This window comes from Chelonoidis abingdonii, chromosome 3, assembly GCF_003597395.2.
Source record: "Chelonoidis abingdonii isolate Lonesome George chromosome 3, CheloAbing_2.0, whole genome shotgun sequence".
Classification (NCBI taxonomy): domain Eukaryota; kingdom Metazoa; phylum Chordata; order Testudines; family Testudinidae; genus Chelonoidis; species Chelonoidis abingdonii.
In genome coordinates, this window is record NC_133771.1 from 31,512,152 (window position 1) to 31,535,828 (window position 23,677).

General features: G+C 45.6%; 1 protein-coding gene across 6 annotated transcripts in view; it reads right to left on the reverse strand.

Moving 5' to 3' along the window:
- The window catches only part of HPCAL1 (hippocalcin like 1), a 121,051-nt gene that overhangs the window by 5,037 nt on the left and 92,337 nt on the right, over window positions 1-23,677 (reverse strand). For 3 of the 6 annotated variants that reach the window (XM_075063683.1, XM_032778170.2, XM_032778168.2), the window contains 2 exons: window positions 2,646-3,048; window positions 1,133-1,238 (listed from right to left, as the gene is read on the reverse strand). In XM_075063683.1, the coding sequence (XP_074919784.1) occupies window positions 1,133-1,238; window positions 2,646-3,023 (484 nt within the window). In that variant the 5' untranslated portion in view covers window positions 3,024-3,048. Of the gene's footprint in view, window positions 1-34; window positions 1,239-2,645; window positions 3,049-9,537; window positions 9,718-23,677 lie in introns of those variants that run through there. The other 3 variants (XM_032778172.2, XM_032778171.2, XR_012655480.1) reach the window with 3 other exon arrangements.

Here is a 23,677-nt window from a genome sequence, read left to right on the forward strand (position 1 = left end):
CCTCCCTAGGCAATTTATTCCAGTGTTTAACTACCGGGGGAGGGGGGGGAGGGGGAAGCACACAAGCGGCCCCTGGCAGTCCCTTATTCTTCTCTACCAGTCCCCTCCTCATTCACTGTATTTGCATTCTCTCTCTGGCTTCATACTCCTCCTCCCATTTCTATTCTTTGTTCTACTTCTCTCTGCTCATTTTCTCCCTTGCTCATTCTACAATCTAGCTCCTTCCTGCCTCTCTTACCATTTTGCCATAATATATGGAGATATACCTATCTCATAGAACTGGAAGGGACCCTGAAAGGTCATTGAGTCCAGCCCCCTGCCTTCACTAGCAGGACCAAGTACTGATTTTGCCCCAGATCCTTAAATGGCCCCCTCAAGGATTGAACTCACAACCCTGGGTTTAACAGGCCAATGCTCAAACCGCTGAGCTATCCCCCCTGCCCCACTCACAGTCTGTCTTTTCTTTTGCCCTCCAGAGCAAGGCTCCCATTTGCCTTTCCTGTGCCGTACCACAATTTGTTACCCATTGACAGTGCAAAGGCTAGGTGGAGAAGCAGGGCTGCCCGTTAGTGTTCTACAGACCAACAGCCATACACCTGAGTTGCCTGGAGTCCGACAGGGTAGGGTGCCTGATTCCACAGGTAGAAGGCAGACACGGTTTGAGAAAAGATTTCACACACAGGTGTGTATGGAGGAAGAGATCAGAGGGCAGGGCAATGTAGCAACATCCAACAGACCAAGCCTGAAGATGGATCTCACTTCTGATACACACGTACTTAGCCTGCTGCCAATTTCACTAGCTTGGTTTGTCAGCAGAAAGATGGTCTGAAAGGGTGAGTGTCGCAAATAAAGGGCCACACCTTTTTACAAAAAAGATCAGCACAAGTCTGGAAAATAGGGAACTTGTTGGTTTCTACAAACACAAAGGCTCATTTGCCATTATTTTATTTGGTTACAGACAACAGACACTCAGATGTTACTGTGACTGACACCACTGTGAGATGACAGACAGAACTGAAGCCCCCCGAAAGCAATTTTTTTTAAAATTAAAAGTTAATTGTTATCAGTATGGTATCAGACAATGCATGTTTATTTGTAAGACCTAATTAAGGACTTCTAGTGGAAATCATACCATCATTGTTTGTGTCCATCTGTCTGAAGATTTTGTCTGTTCGTTTCTCTGGAGTGGACTCATCTTCTGGCATTTTCATTACAGATGACACCATTTTGTAGATTGCCTAAATATTTAAAAAATAATAATGAAAAAAGCTATACCACATCAGGACTGAGGAAAGGAACTTAAGCCTCCAGCAATAAACAGCGACCTTGGCAGACAGCTGAAAACCCCTATAAACCAAAACAAATAAAAAGGAATTGCAGACTTGATCTGCTTTTTCCAGCATTTATTTCTGATTTAGAAAACCAACACAACTGCTGTGTTAGTCAAGTCAGTATTTAAGTTAACACACTAAAATACAACAGCTAAAATATATAGGAAAAAAGTTCCCACATGTAATTTTCCTTCCTTCCATTTGAGTCTGAGGACTGGTCTCATAGCTTCAGGATGGCTTTTAATGCACCTGCACAGGCACTTCCTGCTCTTCAGTAATTATTGTGTACAGTGGGCTGGGAGGTAGCTACATTTCCATGCTATGGAAAGGAAATGGACTGACTAAACTGAAGACCTGTTATCCATTGAACTCATGAGGTACAGCATGGGCAAGACAAACTCCCCTGCCAATTTAATTTCTCCCCAGCTTGTTCTAGAGGAACCATTTCTTTGGGGGAGAAAAGTTGTTCACTCTCTAGCTAAATTCTGTTCCTGGCAACACTTGCTGAAGCACTCAGAGAGGTCAACTACCATGGTGGCTTGGATACCTGTCCAGCAGGAACCAGCCTGAGAGCGCCAAATACTGTCAGAGGCTGAACAGTCAGCTGGTCTTTGTTTTCTGTCACCACCAATCACAACTGGGATTTGAACTGGTGATCTAGAGGGGAAAGGCTCTTTCTGACATTACCAATCCTCATAGGCTTCTTACCCAGGTGCACGCGTGTATGTGTGGTGGGGGGGAGGGGTGGTGAAAGGAGCTGTCCAGCATCTTCCCCTGTACTGCAGTGAGATGAAAGGAGTTTAAGGCCTTTCACTTTAAAAGCACAGGAGGGCTCAAATCACAGAATTTGAACTTCAGAGTATATGGCATTCATATCTGGAATTATGGTTCAATTCATTATAATCCCTGCGGCTGTTTCCAAAATTTGGATCCAGATCTGGTATCTATTTTGAACACCTCAAATGGAGGGGGTGGGGGGAGGTTTGGAGGAGGTAGGAGGCAGACAAGGTGATGGAGGTTTTGGCTCAGGCCCATTTCTCCTCAGAGCCTCTACACATTTGTAGTTTGTGGGTAGAATTATTTTCTGCAGTGCCATTTGGAATGACAGCGAAGAACTGCATCAGGAACATACTCTAGCACCTATGCACTGGCTGCAACTCCTCTGAAGTACCAGCAGCAAGCAGAACGGCTATTAGGGTGCACCTCTACCTAGACCTAAAGTCTCCAGCTCAGCGGGCAAGTGGCTCCAGCAATATTAATTCAAACGGTAATTTTTTCAAAAGGTAAGTTTCACAAAATGAGACCATTCCTCACCTGCACGATTTCAAGCATTTCGCCACGACTGATATATCCATTGCCATCAAGATCATACATGCTAAATGCCCATTTCAGCTTCTGCTCGAGCTTTCCCCGAGAAGTGACACTCAGCGCAATGATAAATTCCCTAAAGTCAATCGTCCCATCGCCGTTGGTATCAAAAGTGCGGAACACGTGCTCTGCAAACTTCGATGCATCACCGTAGGGGAAAAAATTGGCATATATCTTTTTGAATTCCTCAACAGTCAAATGACCCGTGGGGCAATCTTTCAGGAAGCCTTTGTACCACTCCTGAAGCTCATGGTCTGTGAATTCTGTATTCTCCCGGAGATCCTGGAGTACCTCAGGTCGCAGCTTACTGTTCTGCTTTCCCATTCTGTTCTAGGTTAGGATCTAACAGCTGTAAAACAAAAGAGCAAGCACGTCACCTGCTGTGCCACGACTGAACTCCAATTGATATGTTACGCTCATGGACTGTAAACAAGTAATGCAGTGGAAAGATGGGTATTGATATGTGGACATCCAAGAAGTACAAACATATCAACTGATGAAGCCACCCCGCAGAGAGTACTTCTCCACTGCAGAGAGCACTGGGCTGCTAAATATAAGCATCTGCATACAGCTTTAAGCAAGAAAGTGCTTATCTATTTCATTAACCTCCTCTGTCAAAGAAATATCTGGTTTCACTCTCCTCCCCTTTTCCCAAGATCTCCCAGCTGCTGATGCTGCCCGGGCAGGGTAAGGGGGGAGTGGGGGTTGGGGAAGAGAAGAAATGGGTGATTTGGTGTGACCCTGTGCATACCTCATTGCTCAGTCATGTTCCTCTCCCCACAGCTTTACCCCAGCTTACCCTGCTACACAGCTTGGGATGCTTGAGTCCAGCTTGCAATGTGCTTTTCCAGCCTTTGACCACACAGCCCTGCACAGGCTGACATACTGCTATTACTGGGTTGGCCAGGGTCCAACGAGGGAAGCAATGGGGAGAAAACTCTTGAAAAATGTCCATATTTAAAGACTGAAAATCTTCCCATTAGAAATCGAAGGCACAAAGGGCAGTTACAGTGAGCGTTCAGTGTCTAAGTCAATAGGATTTGAAAGCGCCTGTCTCCTCCTAGTGCCTTTGAAAATCCCCTCCTAAAGCAGTACTTTCCCCCTTTACTGCTACCATCAATCAGTATTAAAGACTCCAGCACTGGATCTGCAGCAGAGACATTTGGCAGAGCTGGAGCCAAGTCAAGGCCCTTCGGAATGCTTTGCATTGCTTGAGCCCAGCGTTCAAACAGCATAAGCAGGATGGAATAACAGAGGGAGGTGGGAAGGGACAAAGGACAGAAGTGCTGCAGGGAGGTCTGGGCTGAAAGCAGGCCCCACATTTAATGGGATCAACCCAGAAGACCTTTTCCTCTCTTCTCCCAACATAGTGGCGGAAGCATGAGCATCTGGGTCACCTAAGGAGAAGGAAAGGCATAAGTGATTCAGGTCTTTTAAACACATTTTAATTCACAATGTTCCTAGGAACCTATACAATGAGATTTTAAAAACAAGATACTGTCTGGGTTTGCAATCTGGCTGAAGCGATTGCAATGGCCTGACATTTGCATATGATGGGAGAACGACAATGGTCTGGCTCCCTGTTGAGTCAAACAGAAGGCAGCTATTATACAAGCTTATTCAATGATAGTGTGCAGTACTTCAGAATGTAACATTTCCAACCTGGGCAAAAAGGCATCTCAAAAATCTCATGGTTATATCAGATGTTCAAGAACGGTCCGAGTGCAAGAGACATCCTCAGCCCATTAGACAGGAGGGAGCCTTAGTGCTATGATGGCTTTGGTTACGTGTTTATTTCAGTACTTTGTAGACATGTGGAGCAAGCTGGAGGTGTTCACCTATACTGGATAAGAACCCTTGGTGACACTAATGATCTGGAGGATGGGATGGACTGCACCCTCAGCAAGTTCGCAGATGACACCAACCTGGGGGGAGAGGAAGATACGCTGGAGGGCAGGGATAGGGCACAGAGTGACCTAGAGCAGAGGTTCTCAAACTGTGGTCCTGGACCAACAGTGGTGCACGAACTCCATTCATGTGGTCCATGGACAGTTCCCTCTAAGGTGCGCATGTGGGCAGCCGCACACAAGAGAAAGAGGGTCCACCCACCTAATCAGTGGAGCCGTGCAAGCGTGGCTCCACTAATTATGTAGGTGGACCCTGGAGAAGACGCAGATGTACGGTGAGGTGGTGGCCTTGGGGAGAATAGATTCATAGACTCTAGGACTGGAAGGGACCTCAAGAGGTCATCGAGTCCAGTCCCCTGCCCTCATGGCAGGACCAAGTACTGTCTAGACCATCCCTGATAGACATTTATCTAACCTACTCTCAAATATCTCCAGAGATGGAGATTCCACAACCTCCCTAGGCAATTTATTCCAGTGTTTAACTACCCTGACAGTTAGGAACTTTTTCCTAATGTCCAACCTAAATCTCCCTTGCTGCAGTTTAAGCCCATTGCTTCTTGTTCTATCATTAGAGGCTAAGGTGAACAAGTTTTCTCCCTCCTCCTGATGACACCCTTTTAGATACCTGAAAACTACTATCATGTCCCCTTTCAGTCTTCTCTTTTCCAAACTAAATAAACCCAATTCTTGCAGCCTTCCTTCATAGGTCATGTTCTCAAGACCTTTAATCATTCTTGTTGCTCTTCTCTGGACCCTCTCCAATTTCTCCACATCTTTCTTGAAATGCGGTGCCCAGAACTGGACACAATACTCCAGTTGAGGCCTAACCAGCGCAGAGTAGAGCGGAAGAATGACTTCTCGTGTCTTGTTTACAACACACCTGTTAATGCATCCCAGAATCACGTTTGCTTTTTTTGCAACAGTATCACACTGTTGACTCATATTTAGCTTGTGGTCCACTATGACCCCTAGATCTCTTTCTGCCATACTCCTTCCTAGATAGTCTCTTCCCAGTCTGTATGTGTGAAACTGATTGTTCCTTCCTAAGTGGAGCACTTTGCATCTGTCTTTATTGAACTTCATCCGGTTTACCTCAGACCATTTCTCCAATTTGTCCAGATCATTGTGAATCCTGTCCTGCACTAGTAGGAGCATTGCAGCAGATCGAGGGAAGTGATTATTCCCCTCTATTCGGCACTGGTGAGGCCACATCTGGAGTATTGGGTGGTTTTGGGCCCCTCACTACAGAAAGGGTGGGGACAAATTGGAGAGAGTCCAGCAGAGGGCAATGAAAATGATTAGGAGGTTGCGGCACATGACTTATGAGGTGAGGTTGAGGGAACTGGGCTTATTTAGTCTGGAGAAAAGAAGGGTGAGGGGGTAATTTGATAGCAATCTTCAACTACCTGAAGGGGAGTTCCAAAGAGGATGGAGCCAGCGGTGACGAGTTGTATGGGCCCGTGGTGCCCGGGCTCCAGCAAAATTAGGGCCCGAGAGGGCCGGGCGCCACCAATGTTTGGAGCTGGGTCTTTTCCCTTGACCCCTCCTGCTGCCCCTGTGCGCCTCCCCCGGCCCTTCCTGCTGCCCCCGTGTGCCTCCCCTAGAGCATCCCTGCCTGCCCTGGGCAGTGGGTGGCTGCTCCCTGCTGTGCTCCCTCAGCAGCAGGCTAAAGCGGCTGCTGTGTCTGCAAAGGGAGGGCTCTCCCCACCAGCAGGCGACGCCAAGGTGAGGAGCTTATCCTGGCTAGACCTCCTGAGCAACAGTCTAGGGGGTGGGGTTGGGTGAGTGTCATGCCGGGGAGGGTCCCACTCCCCCGGAGCTTGCTGCTGCTGGCGGGGAGAGGGCTAGGGGGAGTCGTCTTCTCTGGCCCCCCACCCCAGTCCCGGGGCAGCCTGCCTGCTGCACCCTAAACTCCTCATTCCCAGCCCAGTCCTGCACCCCAACTCTGTCCCAGCCCAGAGGCCACACCCAAACCCCCTCCCAGAGCCCACATCCAGCACCCAAACCCCCTCCCACACCCCAACCCCATGTCCCAGCCCAGAGCCTGCACCCAGCACTCAAACTCCCTCCCAAATCCTGCACCCCAAATCCCCTCCTGCACCCAAACTCTGTCCCGGAGCCTTGGGGGGACTTGGACCCGTTCTGGGCACCAACATAAATTATACAAACATGCCACCCCTGGATGGAGCTAGGCTGTTCTCAGTGGTGGCAGATGACAGAACAAGGAGCAATGGTCTCAAGTTGCAGTGAGGGAAGTTTAGGTTGGATATTAGGAAAAACTATTTCACTAGAGGGTGGTGAAGCACTGGAATGGGATACCTAGGGAGGTGGTGGAATATCTAACTTTAGGTTTTTAAGGTCAGGCTTGACAAAGCCCTGGCTGAGATGATTTAGTTGGGGTTGGTCCTGCTTTGAGCACCTGCTTTGACCTCCTGAGGTCTCGTCCAACCCTAATCTTCTATGATCCTCTGTTTCTCTGAAAGGTGCTCAGTACACTCTTATAAAAAAACAGTCAGTAACATACATGTTTTCTTACCATCCTCAGCCTCTCGGTTACCCAGCAATATCAACCACTAACTGAGAAGACACAGGAGCTCAAGGTTAGCAAACACACACTTAGCTACATACCACGGAGACCGTCAACCTCCTGACTAAGAACTAGTCTACACTAGAAGCACTGTAGCGCATCTGGCGAAGATGCTCTGTGCTGAAGGTCTATACCAGCTGTTATCAAATGTTTGTAGTGATGACTCTTTTCACACAGCAAGCCTCTGAGTGCTACCCCCCTTATACATTAAAAAAAATAAAAAAAAATTTAAACACTAATATAAACGCTGAAGGTGAAGCAGGGTTTAAGGTGGAGGCTGATAGTTTCTGACCCACCCAGGGGGGAGGGATAGCTCAGTGGTTTGAGCATTGGCTTGCTAAACCCAGAGTCATAAATTCAATCCCTGAGGAGGCTATTTAGGGAACTGGGGTAAAAATCTGTCTGGGGATGGGTCCTGTCTTGAGCAGGGGGTTGGATTAAATGACCTCCTGAGGTCCCTTCCAACCCTGATATTCTATGATTCTATAACCTCGCAACCCTCTGAGGGGTCCCGATCCTTAGTTTGAGAACTTCTGGTCTATACTGTGAGAGGTGGTAGCTATGTCTGCAGGAGCAGCTCTCGAGCCAACACAGAACAGTCCACACTGGCGCTGAGATCAGTGTAACTTACATCACTCAGGAGTGTGGCTTATTCAGCCTCCTGAGCAACATATGTTATACCAACATAATCTGTACTTTAGACAAACCTTAATACTGCCAGCTCTTTATTATGACAAAGGAGGTTCTTCGATTGCAGCAACATCAGCTTTTGCAAATGGAAGTTCTGTGAAATGTTATGCCTCTCATTTGTACAGACATTGGTAAGAGTTCAAGAACATGCATTAGCATGCAAAAAGCTACCAGAATCTCTCACTCTGCTACATTAAAAAGGTTTGTACACTCGTGAATCAATTTACTCTTAGCTTAAATTAAGGACGTAATTCTACTTTGCTTTGTATAGTCATCTACATCAGTGAGTGAGTGCAAAGTGCACATAGTGACTAAGAGCAGACCAGGTCATGCATTGTGTGTGTGCAGTACTGTGCCCTACCTACATTGAGAAACAAGACAAGCAGAACACCAAGATGTGACATGACAAATGCAGTGAGATAAGACATCTGATAACGAGTCAGCACTTTGCAGGCAGCAAAAGCTCAGTTCATGCACCAAAACCTAAAAAATGTGAAGCGTCACCAAAAATAACTGCAATACTTCAGAGGATTATCAATAAGAGAATTCAACTGCATTTTATTTGTATTCCATTTACCCTCCACACAGCCTAAGCAATACAAAATCCACATCCTGCACTGCGGCTTACTGCTTCGAAACAAAAACCAACCAGCTGCTCATTAATAAAACACACCAGGTTCAACGGAAAACTCTGCTGATATCATTAGCTGCTTCTGTTTTGTCGGAAACCACAAACATTCCAACCCACTAGCATTATTTCTAGTCACTCAGTCACAAAGTTTGCTCTGTTCCTTTGTCACGTCCCCAACTTGCTTCTAAAATGCTGAAACTAAACTGGCAGACACTGAAGCAGCAGCCATTTAGAGACACACGGCAGCTCTCTAGCTAACTGCAAGTTTGCAGCTACCAGTACTTCCTCTCCATCTGTATTTCAAACCCACTCTGCTCCACATATTCATACTCAAACGAGTCTGTATGCACAGGGCAGGGAACACATGGAGCTTTGAATCAGATCAGAGGGCAGCAGCAGCATCTGGGAGAGCAGCAGAGGCTGTTAAAGGGCAGAAACCAGGCATAGCCTCAGATACCTGGGGGAAATGCAGGCATGATCACCACTTGTTCATTCCCCACCCCAAAAACTGGTGGCTCAAGGAGGTGGTTGAATAGGCAGATTTCAGCATTCTTCCCTTCCTCCTGCATCCCCATCAACTCTGTGAGTGACAGGCAGCTGGCCATGGGAGCGGAGGGAAAGAAAGGGAGATCTCATAGCCTGGGAAGCCAGGGGACCATCCCCCCACTGCATGGAATGTTGGCCACAAGGGCTGGGAAAGGGGAGACTGGAGAGCTGTGTGGGAGCTCAGATAGCAGGCCACTGCGTAACAAGCAATGGGAACCTTCATTTCTCTAGAGCCCCCCACAACTTCTTGACAACTGTTAAACCATGGCATTCCCACCATCCTCCACAGGCTGTCCAATCTTACTCTCTTCCCAGGGTTTCTTTCATTATTAACTTAAACAGTGACTGAAAACCTCAGCCTGAGCTTGGCTATTTTCCTAATGTCTTTCTCCCTGTAGATTCTCTGCTGCCTGCCCCTCATTCTTATCCATGCTATAGAGATTCAAAACCTCTCTATACACTATGGTTGGAACTTACATGACACACCTGCTCTGGCTGTCAAGGTAACACAGCAGCACAACTCTCCACCTTTATGCAGATGTCAAACACCTGACATCCTGTGTTTCAACAACTCTGTATTCAGAGGTAAGCGATGTTCACCGAATTACTTCAGCTCTACAGCATGGCATCTACTGGGTAGCATGGAAGGGACCAAAACTGCGAGAAACCTGTGGAGAGTGGTTTCGGCAGGAAGAGGAAAGGACACTGGTAGCATTCTCCCACCATTGACACTGTACAGTAACTCCTCACTTAACGTTGTAGTTATGTTCCTGAAAAATGAAAATGTTAAGCGAACCCAATTTCCCCATAAGAATGAATGTAAAGGGTGGGGGGGTTAGGTTCCAGGGAAAAATTTTTTGGCCATACAGTACAGTACTGTGGTTGGGAGGTGCCCCCTCCTTACCCCACACAGGCACCACCCACTGGCACTGGAGACAATGAGACAGGCAAGGAGGCCGACGGTGCTGTGGGCTAGGAGAAGCAGATTGTGCAGCAGCGGAAGCAGCTTCCCCTACTCTGCAAGTACCAGAGGTGGGGGACTCAACCCTCAGCCCGCCCACACCACCCCTTCCTCCAAGCCCCCACCCTTAACCTGCCTCTTCTTCCCCCCACCTCCCCCTTTACTCCACATGCCACGTCCTCCCCCTTTCCTCCCCTGCCTCCTGCCCGCAGCAATCAGCTGGTTTGTGGTGTCCAGGAGGGAGGGGGAGCCTGCGTGCTGAGTCCTTGCTCCTCCCGCCTCCTTCCTAAATGCCAGCTGATTGCTGCAGGCAAGAGGCGGGGGGGGGAGGGAGGAAGGCTCTGATCTGTGGGGTCTGCCAGCGGACAGGAGGCACAGGGAGCTGGCGTAGGGGAGCTGATAGCAGGCAGCCAAATGATGTTACAGCGAAGCATTGCACAACTTTAAATGGAGCATGTTCTGTACTGAAACAGGGACAAAAGATCAAAACAATGTTAAGCAGAGTGTTATTGTAGTTGTTTCTAACCCTTCTGTCGTGAACTCTGTACAGTGTGGACAGGGATGTATTGCTAGCTTTAGGAGAGCGTTGACTGGGATCAGTCACTGCTCTGTGAAAAATCCTCCACCTGAAATTGACTGATCTTCGGACACAAATTTCTTCACACATTTCTGTGGATATGAACAAAATCACTCACTTTGGTTTTTATACCCCAATAATCAGCGTGGCAGGGAGGCTGTGGAATCAGGATCCAGGCATGCAAATAACCAGAGATTTATGACTGGCCTGTGGTAATTAGAAACTCTGAAGTTATCCTCACAAGGTGACCACAAACACTCTCTTAGTAGGGGGATCAATTTAAGAGCTCTTTGAGGCAGGGACTGTAATTTACTACATGTTTGTGTGTTGCCTAGTGCAAGGGGTCTTGGTGCTACTGCAATATAAATGTTAAACTAACAATAAAGGGTGTGTCGATTCCGTTTACTGGAATATCACTACTTCCTCATGTGAGGAGAGAGATTTATTACAATTAGAATGAAATTCGATATTAACTTCAAAAGCTCTATACTCCAATAGGCTTTTGCATTCAACAAATTATACGTTACCTTGGGTAACTTCAAACTCACCTTTTAGTTCAGTTTATTTTAGAAAAGTAACATGCAATGCATTAAAATGCAATTATTCTTCAGTGTCTGAGCTTTTCAAATGGATTCTTAATGTGCCAAACCCAAATATAAACCTGCAGTTGTGTAACCAATTTGTTAAGAGTAATTAAGGAAGTGACATTAATGTTAATTTATTAAAGCACATCCAAAGAAATAGCTCTTAGATAAGACTTGTGTTTCAGGTAGCTCCTGCAAAATGAAATGCCCAAATATCTCATTAATCATGACAAGAAACCCTGCGGCTGGCATCCAACTGACATTTCATTCGATTGCTCTAAAACTCTTTCATCAAATCAGATTCCCGAGGCTCACTAGCTGTTTTAGCCAGAGAAACGCTTGGGAGGATAGTCAGTAATGGAAATCACAGGTAGTGGGCTCTCAAAGAGGAAAGTTTAAGTCAGTCTTATGATTAGTCTCTCTCTCTTTTGCCACATGATTTATACATTTCAGATAATATACTGGATAAGTACACAAGCATTAGCTAAAACATGCTGCTGGTGAAAATTCTTCCAGGTTTGAGAACGGTGACAGTGGTATGAGGAAGAAGATTAAAGACTCCTGGAGCCCTTCACCTACTTATGAGCACTGGTTTCATCTTGCTATGCGTCACAAGACATTGTACTGCTGTTCCGGTTGACTCACCCACAATTTGGGGACCTTACTTAGAAGGCATTTAGCTCTTAGCATTTGCATGTACAATGTGTTAAAAGAGGTAGATTTAGACTGACCATAGATCCTTTGCCAGCAGATCAGTTAAGAAACCACCAGTCTGTCCCTCAAAATAGATTTCTTCGTCACCTCCAAACTAACCACTGAGAAGGTGCCAACCTTCTGGTCTGGCAAGGTGTAGGAGAAAAGCTATTGGTTTAGTAACAAATGTACTATTGAAAAGAGATAGCAAGACAAAGCCACCAAGAACAGCAATACTCTAAACAAATTAAAGGAGGCTTTACAAATTTCATCAAGGGATTTGTAATGTTGTAGAGCAAATGAAAAACAGGAAAGCTCAGCTTTTGATAGAGATTTAAATTAGAGGTACAGGAAAGTAAATGGGCAGCTCCATAATGGATTTTGCATCTATTATAAAGGGGACTTCCTGGGGGAGTGAACAGGCTTGGAGACTCAATGACCTTCCCCTAATTTCTCACTCTAGAAGTAGTCACTTCATATCAGGGATGAGACATAATATAAAGGTGCTGTAAGGGAAGACAGCATGCATCATAGCCAGTCCTACGCCTATTCTGCTTGATAAAGAGAGGACTTAGTTTTCAGGGTCATCACCTGCAATTTTCATGAGCATGGAATTCCTGACAGTAACAAGAGAAGAGAAAAGTAAAAAGGAATGCGTTAAAGATGCTTAGACAAGAACTTGAAGATGTAACAGACCCTTAGACTTTGGAATGTACAGTTTACTAGAAAGATAAAATGTTATAGCAGATGATTCACTGTGTAGGGCCCAGGAAGGGAAAAAATAATGAAAAAGGATTTTTCTTCAAGTCTCGTGCCTGGAGTTTTGGTAAATGTTAGCTGTATATTTAATCATCCTCCCTCGATCCCCTAAAACAACACCCCTGCTGCAATGAGGTCTAGAAGTATAGCCAAGTTAGAAGTTAAGATGCAGAGAATAAATGGATTAAGTTGTTCTAAATTTCCTTCTCATATAGAATCACCAGAATGTAGTCAATGATCCTACAACAAAATCCCAAGAAAGAGTGAATCTGGATTTTTAATCACCTAAGATGAAGACTCACTAGAAAGTAAGTGCAGGATACAATAGCAAATAACCATATCCACACATTTCAAATGGCTTGAAGTATCTAGCCAGTAATACCAGTTATTGCTAAATTAGCAGACTGGGCATTGGCATCACTAGAAAAATTTCAGGTATTAATGACAAAGTTCCATTCACTTTTAGATTTTCAACTCTAAATTGAGCATTGCTTATTGCAGGTAAAATCTCTCTCTACATGCACCACTCAGAAGCCAGGAAACTGACTACTTTCATTTCAGCCCTTTGGAAGACAAACTCTTTGGACTGAATTCCTGGTAAGATGTTTCAGTGAACCAGTTAAAAAAGTCTGAGGAAGACAAACTCCTTACAGGGATTCACTTCCTTGTGGTATTTCCTTGCCTCAGGTGTGATTTAGTCTGCATAAAAAGAGAGAATGTATGCAATACCTGTGTGTGTGTGTGTGGGGGGGGGGGTATTCTTCATCAGGGAAGGACTGCACACAGAGAGATGTAATAAATAATCTTTGTATCTGAGAGCACTAGTTTTGCAGGGGAAAAAAATCTAGCATCATTCCAATCTCACTGAGCTACAAAAAGAGTAAAATCATGTATAAAAACCATTAAGCTTTGGAATAGGTTGCACTGTGCCTTTGGGACCCCAGCAACACTCAGCAAATGGACAACATGAGCCAGGCATATTGTTATATGAGATTTTGGAAGGCAAGAGTTGCTCCTATGTCTATAGATATCTTTTTAGAAAGAGTTAAATGCATCAGATGCTTGGACATTTTCTCTTGAAACTGCAATGGTCCTTTAGGTGGGCACAGACCCGCCGACAGCAATTCCAGCCCCAGGGCAGAACAGTCAATGGCTCCCCTAGAAAGGAATGGCTGAGATTTATGACACTATAACACATTAGAACCCACTATGTGTCAGTTGTGGCGTTGTTTGATCTAGTTAACTTTTTTCCCCCCCGTTACAGCACCAGTATTAAAAAATTGTGAGCCTATATATAAAGATGTAGAATGCGTTATTTTGAATTATATATTTAAATTAAATAAATACATTATGGAATGAAATTAATTAATATATAAAACATTTAAAGAATCACAAAGTAAGATAACACCTAAAATATTAAGTAGGCGAATTAAACACCTAATCGTTATTCATGTGTAATCTAAGGACAAGGAAAAAACTGATATACAAGATGTAACTGAGTATGACCAACAAAGTTCAAATAAACAATACTTGCGCTGCTGGTGCTGTGGGACATCAACACACAGAGCAACGAGGAAACAGCAGGCCTGGTGTGCAATATCTACTGGGAGATCTCTGAGGTGGCGGCGGCTGGGGCAAAGGCTGAGGGAAAACCTGTGCCTCATTCCCTGGCTGAGCGTTGGTGGTGGCCCCTTATCTTGCGCTCCTGATTGCTGCTCGCCAGCCAGTGCTAGCTGCAGTGAATGGAGGGACTAGTCCCAGCTGCCTCTCAGCAAATTTAGGACGGCTCAATTGGGTGGCTGAACTTGCTGGCTTGTATTTGGTGAGGAGCTGCAGCCCTGGTGGAGGAAAGCGCAGAGGGAGCTTGTTCCTTTTAAAAGCCTCCCTGTCCTCAGCCCCATAGCTGGAGAGCCAGCACAGCAGGCACAGTGGTTTCCGAGCGTCCAGAGGAGGCAGCAAGCTCCATGGTTCCCAGGCTGCTGTTGCTGACGCTCTGCCAAACCAGCAGGGTCCTGCAGTGCTTCAGCAAATTGTTACTGTCGCAACAAGTGACGGTGCTCTGTACAGAGCAGCAGCAGCAGGAAACTGGATTTCTATCTTAATTTTTATTAAAAACTTATGTATATATCCCATCCGCCCAGACCCTTTTAAATCGCTAGGCCCCTGAGCAACTGACCCCTTTTCCCACCGTTGGCAGGCCTGGTCGGGGAAAAGACAAGAGGACTTGACCTGTTGTGGCCTTGTGGACAGCACAGAAAGGCTATGTTTGGGGATAATCTCAGGATTGCTGATCCTAAGGCTGGCAGAAGATGGGAGCAGCAGCAAGTTTATGCTCTCTGCCTTCACAGCATGCTTGGTTGACCCCCAGATGGGAGAGGTTTGCAATACCTCTGTGCATTTGAGAAGAGAATGAATATAGTTAATTAGAGAAAAAGACAGAATCTCGGGCAAAATTTTACCCTCTCCATGAGAGGTTGCCACTGCATTACAATCCAGGCATAAGCAGGGATCAGTACAACTCCTCCCTACCATGTTCCTGCTGGGAAGTCTTGCTATGAGAGCACAAGACATGTCATTGCCAAGTGAAAATAGCCTGGCTATTTATTTCAGGCCAACAAGAGGCACCAAATAAAAGAAAATCTTTATTTTCTGTAGTTTGTTCTTTTATTTAATCCCTTATGTAAGGACTGTCCTTGGGCGAGTAACTGCTAAGAAAAAAAATGGCTTTCAGCTGCTAAGTATCTGCACCAGAGGTGAAAGTAACTGAAAGGACTTACTGGTACTCTGAGTCCTTAGGAGGGGGCAGGGCCTCAGCCAGAAGAGGCATGGCCTCAGCCAGAAGAGGCAGGGCCTTTAAATCCCCAGGCACTTTACATCAGGATTTAAAGGGTCCGGGTCTGGGGCTACAGTAGCAGCCGCAGGAGCCCCGGGCCCTTTAAATCACCCCCGGAGCTCCCAGCTTTAGAGGCCTAGGTGAATGGAACCCCAGGCTAGCAGCAGGCTAAGTGGGCCGGTGGTGTAAGATCAGCATTTTAATTTAATTTTAAATGAAGCTTCTTAAATCATCCCGGAGCCTGCCGGAGCCCTCGGGTAGCAGCGGCGGGGCTCTGGCAGCTATTTAAAGGGTCCGGGGCTCCGGCAGCCGCTACCACCCCGGCCCTTAAAATACCTCACCAGGGCTCCGGGATGATTTAAAGGGCATGGAGCGGTAGCAGCTACCGGAGCTCCGGACCCCTGAAATGGTTCCCTGAGCCCTGCTGCCAGAGCCTTGGGGAAGCAGTGACGGGGGTCCGGTGGCTATTTTAAGGGCTGGGGCGATAGTGCCTGCTGCAGCCCCAGGCCCTTTAAATCGCCGCCGGAGCCCCGCTGCCGCTACCTCAGGGCTCCAGCACCAGTGCTCTGGTGGCAATTTAAAGGGCCCGGGGCTCCAGCCGCTGCTAGAAGCTCCAGACCCTTTAAATTGCTGCCAGGGAAAGCCAATCTGCCCCGGTATGGTGCACCAGCTCTTGCTAGTACACTGTATGGGGGTGCACGGGCTTACTTTCACCTCTGATCTGCACTGTCAGGTTTCTGTAAGACATCCATAGGAAAACACACATCTGTTTTGTACTTTTGATACCAGAATTAATAGAACGTTTCTTCCCCTAAAACAAACAAACAAAGCTTTATGCAATAAATCAGTGGCCTACTACACTATCACAGCTGTCAGCAGGAAAAGAGCCTTGGATCTTTAGCACCAACCATTACCACTTATGCTCAAGGACTAACTTATCTGTTGACAGTCTCTTTATGAACCAGCAGCTAGAGAGAGACAGAATCACACTTTATCCATCATATTCCATTTGTGCATCATACGAATTAACAAATATACGCTAGTTTACAGAGACTAAGCCTTGTCCCATTCTAGGCTTCGTTAGCAGCTTGCCAGGACCCAAGAACTGCACTTCATTTGCTTGAAATGGAGCAGAATGCCCTCAATACAAAATGCAGCTCAGATCTTGGCCTCCTATGATTTAATCAGGGCAGCCTTCCACTCTTCAGAGAAGAAGCAATGCAGACTGGGGCCTAACGTCTCTGCGGGCTGCACCTGTGTAAAGGTAAGGTTGACTGAAGGCAGCCTGGCAGAATTTAATAGACTGCATTCAGATCTTTAGACCAACAGCATTGCTGCATGATTGTAACGTGCTGAACAGCTTCAGTGAGCCAAAGCCATTAACATCAAGTAGCAAACGCATGCAAACTGGGATTACGACAAGTATGTGAACCACAACCCATTTGCTTTGCCCAAAGAGAGTCAGTGAGCGGGCCCACTTGTGAGAGTAAGGCAAATGAAATGTGGTAGTATATGGGCAGGTATCTGACAATAACTCTCAGGTAAAGAGCCGTTTTTGTTGTCTGTTTACTGCCAGTATCCTAAGCAACAGCCTAAAATAGGTAGGCTACAGGACATATACAAACATGTTGCTATAGAAATCTGGTCCTTCTTGGAAAGATCATGTAAACCTCTTTGCAACCTTGCTGCAAAAGCAGCTATTTAACAGGACATTGTCAATTAAACTTTGACCCCAAATTTAAATCTGATAGCAACTACGTTTCATAAAATTTCAGCCCAGAGCCTCAGCCCTGTCACCCGTGGTCTGACAGCCCCGAGATCCAGCCCTGCCACACGGGTCTGACAGCTGAAGGCTCCAGGCTGTATTGTACCTGTAGCTGGGATCCAGGGACCAAGTTTATCATTAGCCAAAGGTTCGTAATTATGAAGGGCGTAATCGCACGGATGTACTGTAGTAAACAATACAACAGAATTAATGACAAATCCATTGGACTGTTAATTTTTTCACTTTTAATAATCTACTGTTATTAACATAAAAGTGAAGGAATGCTGACCTATAACAATTTTTTAAGTTGGTAATGTCCTTTTGAAAAGGTTACTTTTTAAAAAAGTGAAAGTGAAGTCAGTGGAAACCCCCCATCTATCCTGTCATCACATAGAATGTTTAGGGCAGAATTTTCAAAAGAGTTCAGTCCCCTTTTAGGCAGCAAAATAAGTAGCAACATTTTTTTTAAACAAACCTCAGCATGTTGGGTGCACGTCAGGTGCTGAACTGTTCTGAAACACTGGCCATAAGCATCACAATGGGTGCTGAGCGCTTATAAGGGCAAGATGAGGACTATGAATATATATCTCCAAGCTCTCCTGAAAATCTGCATTTATGGAAAAAGGCCTGGACCCTGCATATGACTGCATGCGGAGAGCACCCTTGTGTCTGCACAGAGCCCCTTTGATTTGATTGAGAAAACTGCAGTTGGAACTTAAGAAATTCACGTATGAGCCTTCCCATTACTGGGGTGGGGCATCCTGGTCCTATTGAAGGCAGTGGGAGCTTTGCCATTGACTTCAATGGGGGCAGGAGTTCACTTCTGATTTACTGAACAAATCTAGCAATGGATGGCACCCACCAGCACTGCATTCATCTGAGAACCACCTCACTTTCAAATAATCTTGCTACAGGACAGAGAGAAAGCACAGACAGAATATCATCATCACTATAATATTTTCTAAACGTTGTGGTAATATGCTGTACAACCACCACCTACTTCAGTGTGAAACCATATTCCACCACCTAGACCAGGAGTCAGCAACCTTTCAGCAGTGGCGTGCCGAGTCTTCATTTATTCACTTTAATGTAAGATTTTGCATACCAGTAATACATTTTAACGTTTTTTAGAAGGTCTCTCTCTTTAAGTCTATATATTATATAACTAAACTACTGTTATATGTAAAGTAAACAAGGTTTTCAAAATGTTTAAGAAGCTTCATTTAAAATTAAATTAAAATGCTGTTCTTACGCCACCGGTCCACTCAGCCTGCTGCCGGCCTGGGGTTCCGTTCACCTAAGCCGGCAGTGGGCTGAGCAGGGCCTGCCACAAGCGGCCAGCAGCCGAACCCCAGACCATAGCGGGCTGAGTGGCTCAGCCCACGGCAGCTCAGCCCGCTGCTGGTCTGGGGTTCCATCCGCCGGCTCCTGCCAGCCTCGGTCCTGGCTGCCAGCCCTGCTCAGCCCACTGCTGGTCTGGGGTCCCGGCCCTGCCGACATAGAGTGGGTACCTACCTTCTCCCTGGTTTCAGCCCATTCTTTTCCTCTCTCTCTCTGCATTGAGCTGAGGGTGAAGGAGCAGGCTGGGAGTTGGGGTGTAGGGTCTGGCCAGGAGCTAGAATGAGGGAGGGGGCTCAGGGTTGGGGCAGGAGGTTTAGGTGTGAAGCACTTACCTGGGCAGCTCCCATTTGGTGTGAGGGGTGCAGGTGGGAATGGGGGTGTGTGTTCAGGAGCTTCCGTTTGGTGCTCAGGGTGAGGGTGGGGATGTGGGAGGTGCAAGAGTCAGGGCATGGGGTGTGGGTGGGCTGGGTATGTGAGGGGTGTGCAGAAGTCAAGGCAGAGGGCTGGGGGCACGTGAGGGGGTGCAGGGTGTGTGTGGGGGTGCCAGAGTCATGGCTGGGGTCGTGGGGGGATTCAGGGGTCAGGGCAGAGGGCTAGGTGTGTGTGAGGGGGGTGCAGGCATCAGGGCAGGGGCCTGGAGATGTGGGGGGTTCAGGAGTCAGGGCAAGGGGTGTGGGCTGGAGTTGTGGAGATGCTCCCAGACCCCTGCCCTGCGCAGCTCACAGCAGGGGGCTGGAGGGGATATGCCCTAATTCCACCCTCCTTCCCCAAGGCCCCATCCTCGCCTCTGCTCTGGATCAGCGAGCACGCTGTGGATGCAGTTCCGGCTCCGCTTCTCCCGCTCCCTCTCCAGGGCCATCAGCTGTTTGGTGGCAGGGAGGGAGAGGATGAGGGGCAGTAACCCAGCACATTGAGAGAAGAGGCGGGGAAGGAGGAAGCTTAGCTGCCGGTGGAGGTTGCCCTGCAGCAGCAGCCGGCAGGACCAAGCTTCTGCTCCCTGTCCCTGCAGAAGAGAGCGAATGGTGGGGGCAGAGAAGAGCAGGCTGGGCTGGGCTGGGCAGGATTTTTAATGGCACGCTGCTGCCTGCCAGGGTCCCAGCTGCCAGCCCCACCCAGCCCGCTCAGCAGTGTGCTGAGTGGGGCCGGCGGCCGGGACCCTGGCAGGCAGTAGTGTGTCATTAAAAATCAGCACATGTGCCATAGGTTGCCGACCCCTGACCTAGGCAGAAATTCATGACTGAGCGTACGGTGACAAATTAATCACTGTACCAAAAAACACTACTCCAAAAAACAAACACAAAATCCCATCCATCCCTTGGTGTGCTGCTAAGTGAGCTTCTCTGTTTTCCCCATGCCCCCTCATCCCCTCTGTCACTTGGGTTACGGAATCAGAAGTCACACACACCAGTCTATATAATGCTGTGCAATTCAGAGAGAAGGTACTGTAAGAGCAAGAGGCAAAACACTCCCAATGCAATGAAAAATAAGACCAATATTCCAAGGAAGGCAGAAAGATGTATTCATCTGGGTGGAAGCGGATTAGGCAGGGTGTGTAAAATTTTACTAAAGAAAAACAAAAAACCCCCAAATCTAAGGGGTCAAACCCCTTTTCTAAAAATGGAGTTGAGAGAAAGACAGCTAACTTTTATTCTCTCCATCTTTAGCAGATGTCAGAAACTAACAAGGCTTAAAAATCAAGTTAGTTTATATGGTATTTCATGACAAGGGAAACCTCTCAACATTATGTTTTTAAATGTAAGGCCATTTTACAAGGTGGTTGGGCTGAACAAGAAAAAATCATGTGGGATGAGGAGTTCTTTAAATGTCTTTCACATAATATAAAATTTAAGATGGTAATATAATTTAAGCATTAAAATAAATTTTCATGGCAAGTGAGCATACAGGATGGCAAATGGCACTCAATATAGACTGGAAAATAAACAGGAGAGAGCATTTAATCCCTCCCCATTTTGTTTCCCTTTGGAAATTATCAAACAGCCAAAAAGCAGAGCAGAACAGAAATAACCATACAATAAAAAAAGAATGAATGAGTATTTTAACTTGACATTTTAAAATATGTAATATGAGTTATTAAATTTAGAGCATAACTATCTTTATATCCTGTCCCTGCCAGATGTCCTTTAGCTGTCAGCCCAAAGCCTCTTTAAGGCTTAGCATTTTTGTGCACAGAGTCAATGAAAGAACTCTGCTCACAGTGTAAACAGCATCTAGGAGATGCCAACAAAACAACAAATACATCGTGCATCAATAAGAAATTGTCTATGCTGTATTACACACTGAGTACTCTAAAGCATTAAGGGAGAGAAAACAGTCTTCTCTCTCTTTTGGTTTATCAGACTTGTTATAGGGTTATAACTTTTAATGGCGTGTTCTACTCTGACAAAGGACTACGTGAGAATGATAATTTCTTACTTATCAGATCTACTCTCAATGCATTGTGGAGTTGTATCTGCTGACTTCAGTGACAAATATGGTTTGGGGTTTTCTTTTTGTTTTGTTTTTTTGCCTTATATACTTCTGTCAGCCCTACAGATGATCACAGTTAAAGGAGGAAAAAAGAGCTGCATTCAACTCCCTAATGTACATCAACAGAATAGGTTACTAAATACCAGGAACAGGACCATCAACTGCAGCTGTGCAAACCAACTGATGGCAGTAAATTTGGCACAAGAGTAAGGGAGACACAATGGGATTACACAGATAATGACCAGATTAGAACAGGCCCTAAAATTTGGTCTGCAGAACTTTTATGGCTGAGGAAAGAAATGCAATCTGTCAAATCCAGGCTGAGTTGGGTGGGCTGGGACATCTTTGTTACTAAAACTGGTTGATATTTTTGAATTTCACAAAATGATTTGAAGTTACTTCTGTATCATATGGTTTGAAATGGACCCAAGCTTGCGTTTAAAAAAAAAAAAAAATCAAATTGTGATATCTGAATACAGAAATACATTGTAAAAAGACCATCAAAAACATTACAATTTGTTGACTAACACAGCCAAGTTTTCAAATTTCAATAACAATGTAGGTTTTTTATTAAAAAATGCAGTAAACAATGATAAGAAATGCTGAAAAAGCTTCAACTAAAAAAGAGAGAATCAAGTTTTTCTACTAAAGTCTTCATTCCCAAGGGTTTTTTTTTTTTTTTTTTTTAAATAAAAACAAAAAAACCCTTTTCATTTGAAAAATTATCAGTTTAAAATAAAAAAATTTTTGACTGGGCAGATCCAATACAAAAACAGTAAACCGGAAGCCCTATAAATGCAGTGTTACTTTTCACATACCACCTCAGTTTCAATCGCACAAAACCACTAAACATTTCACATTTCCACCCGCCCCCGCAAAACATCCTTTAAATTAGAGCCTCAAAATTTTCTGGCTAACCCTAAAATAACTGAACAAGTGGTTTCAAACCTTTCCCTCCTGTTTGGGCAAAACCCCCAAAACAAAAAGAAAAACCACAATCTACCGCAATTACTCTAATATTGAAATCTACACGGCTAGAGCTTGCTACAAGCTTTTACAGCACAAATAGTAGTTGCAGCAAGCACAGCAGCTCACTAGAAAAAAGTCAGGATGAAATCCTGGCCCCATTGAAGCCATTGGGAATTTTGCTATTCATTTCAATGTGGCCAGGATTTCACTCCTGGGCATTCCTAGCTGTGCCCATCTGAGCCATTGAGACTGAAGGTTAGTCGGCACCATTACAGTAGGGAGACAGGTAGCAAATATGAGGCCAGATCCTCTGCTAGTGTAAACTTAGATTACTCCACTTCAGCTGAGGTTCTGGGCTGAAGGTCTTGATACAGATGAATGTGCCAGCCACAAATGAATGTTTCAACCTGCATATAATTGATATAAGCTCCCTTTATCATGGAGATGATACCATCAAAAGTTTAGTGGTTATCTACCACCTGCTGGCACGGAAGATCTTTATCTAGCACGGGGCTTGAAAGATTCACCATACACCTCAGACACATGTCAATGTAAGAAACCATAGTACCATGCGGTAGTCACAACATACAGTGCTTACCATACAATGTGATTGGTTTCAGAGTGGTAGCCGTGTTAGTCTGTATCAGCAAAAACAATGAGGAGTCCTCGTGGCACCTTAGACAAAAATTTATCTGGGCATATGCTTTCGTGGGCTAGAACCCACTTCATCAGATGCACTGTATTTTCCACTCCGTGCATCTGATGAAGTGGGTTCTAGCCCACGAAAGCATATGCCCAAATAAATTTGTTAGTCTCTAAGGTGCCACAAAGACTTCTCATTGTTTTTAGCATACAATGTAAGTATAGAGCTCCCACTCAGATGGCATTAGAGCTACCATGAACAGAGTCTCTGCCCTCAAAACAAAACATGAAACCAATCTGACTGATGCACAACAAAACAAAAAGTGGTTGCGGAAGGTGGTGGGATGTGGGGATTCATATACAAGTGCTGTGCCTGGGCTCGGATCAGAGAACTCCAGTTTTCCTATCACCACCACCAGACTGCTGAAAAGGAGGAAAGGAGGCAGGCTATATTTGGTTTCTTTGTTTTTTTTAAGAGTGCATTCTAACAGACCATGCATAAGCTTGGTGATCTGAATAATAAGCCCATTTCATAGCAAAATCTATATTAAACAATGGAAAAATTCCTTCAGGAAGCACACAGAACAGGGTTATTTTAGAATTCAGTTCAGCAGAATGGGACAAATGAGGGCACTATGCCATACTGAACTGTCAGTACTTGCACTTGCTGAAATGCTTTGTATTCAATTCCTAAAGAAATCAGACTATAGCATATAGGCCCTGATCCTGCAAAGACCTGTGCCTACACTTAGCTTTATATGCAACAAGTAGGTCCAATTAGCTTTCTAGCACTGAGCCCTTGACCACAGTGTGAGAGAGTCACAGGACCCAAGAATCTGAATAGACTAACAACTTGATGTGCTCATATGGTTTACCACAAATACATATATGCAGAAGGACAATAGGACAGCATCTGTATCTGTAGGGGAGAAAGGGAACAATTCCTACTAGAGCTGATAACTACAGAATGTTTATTCCAAGGTCACACTGACATTTTCCAGTGGAA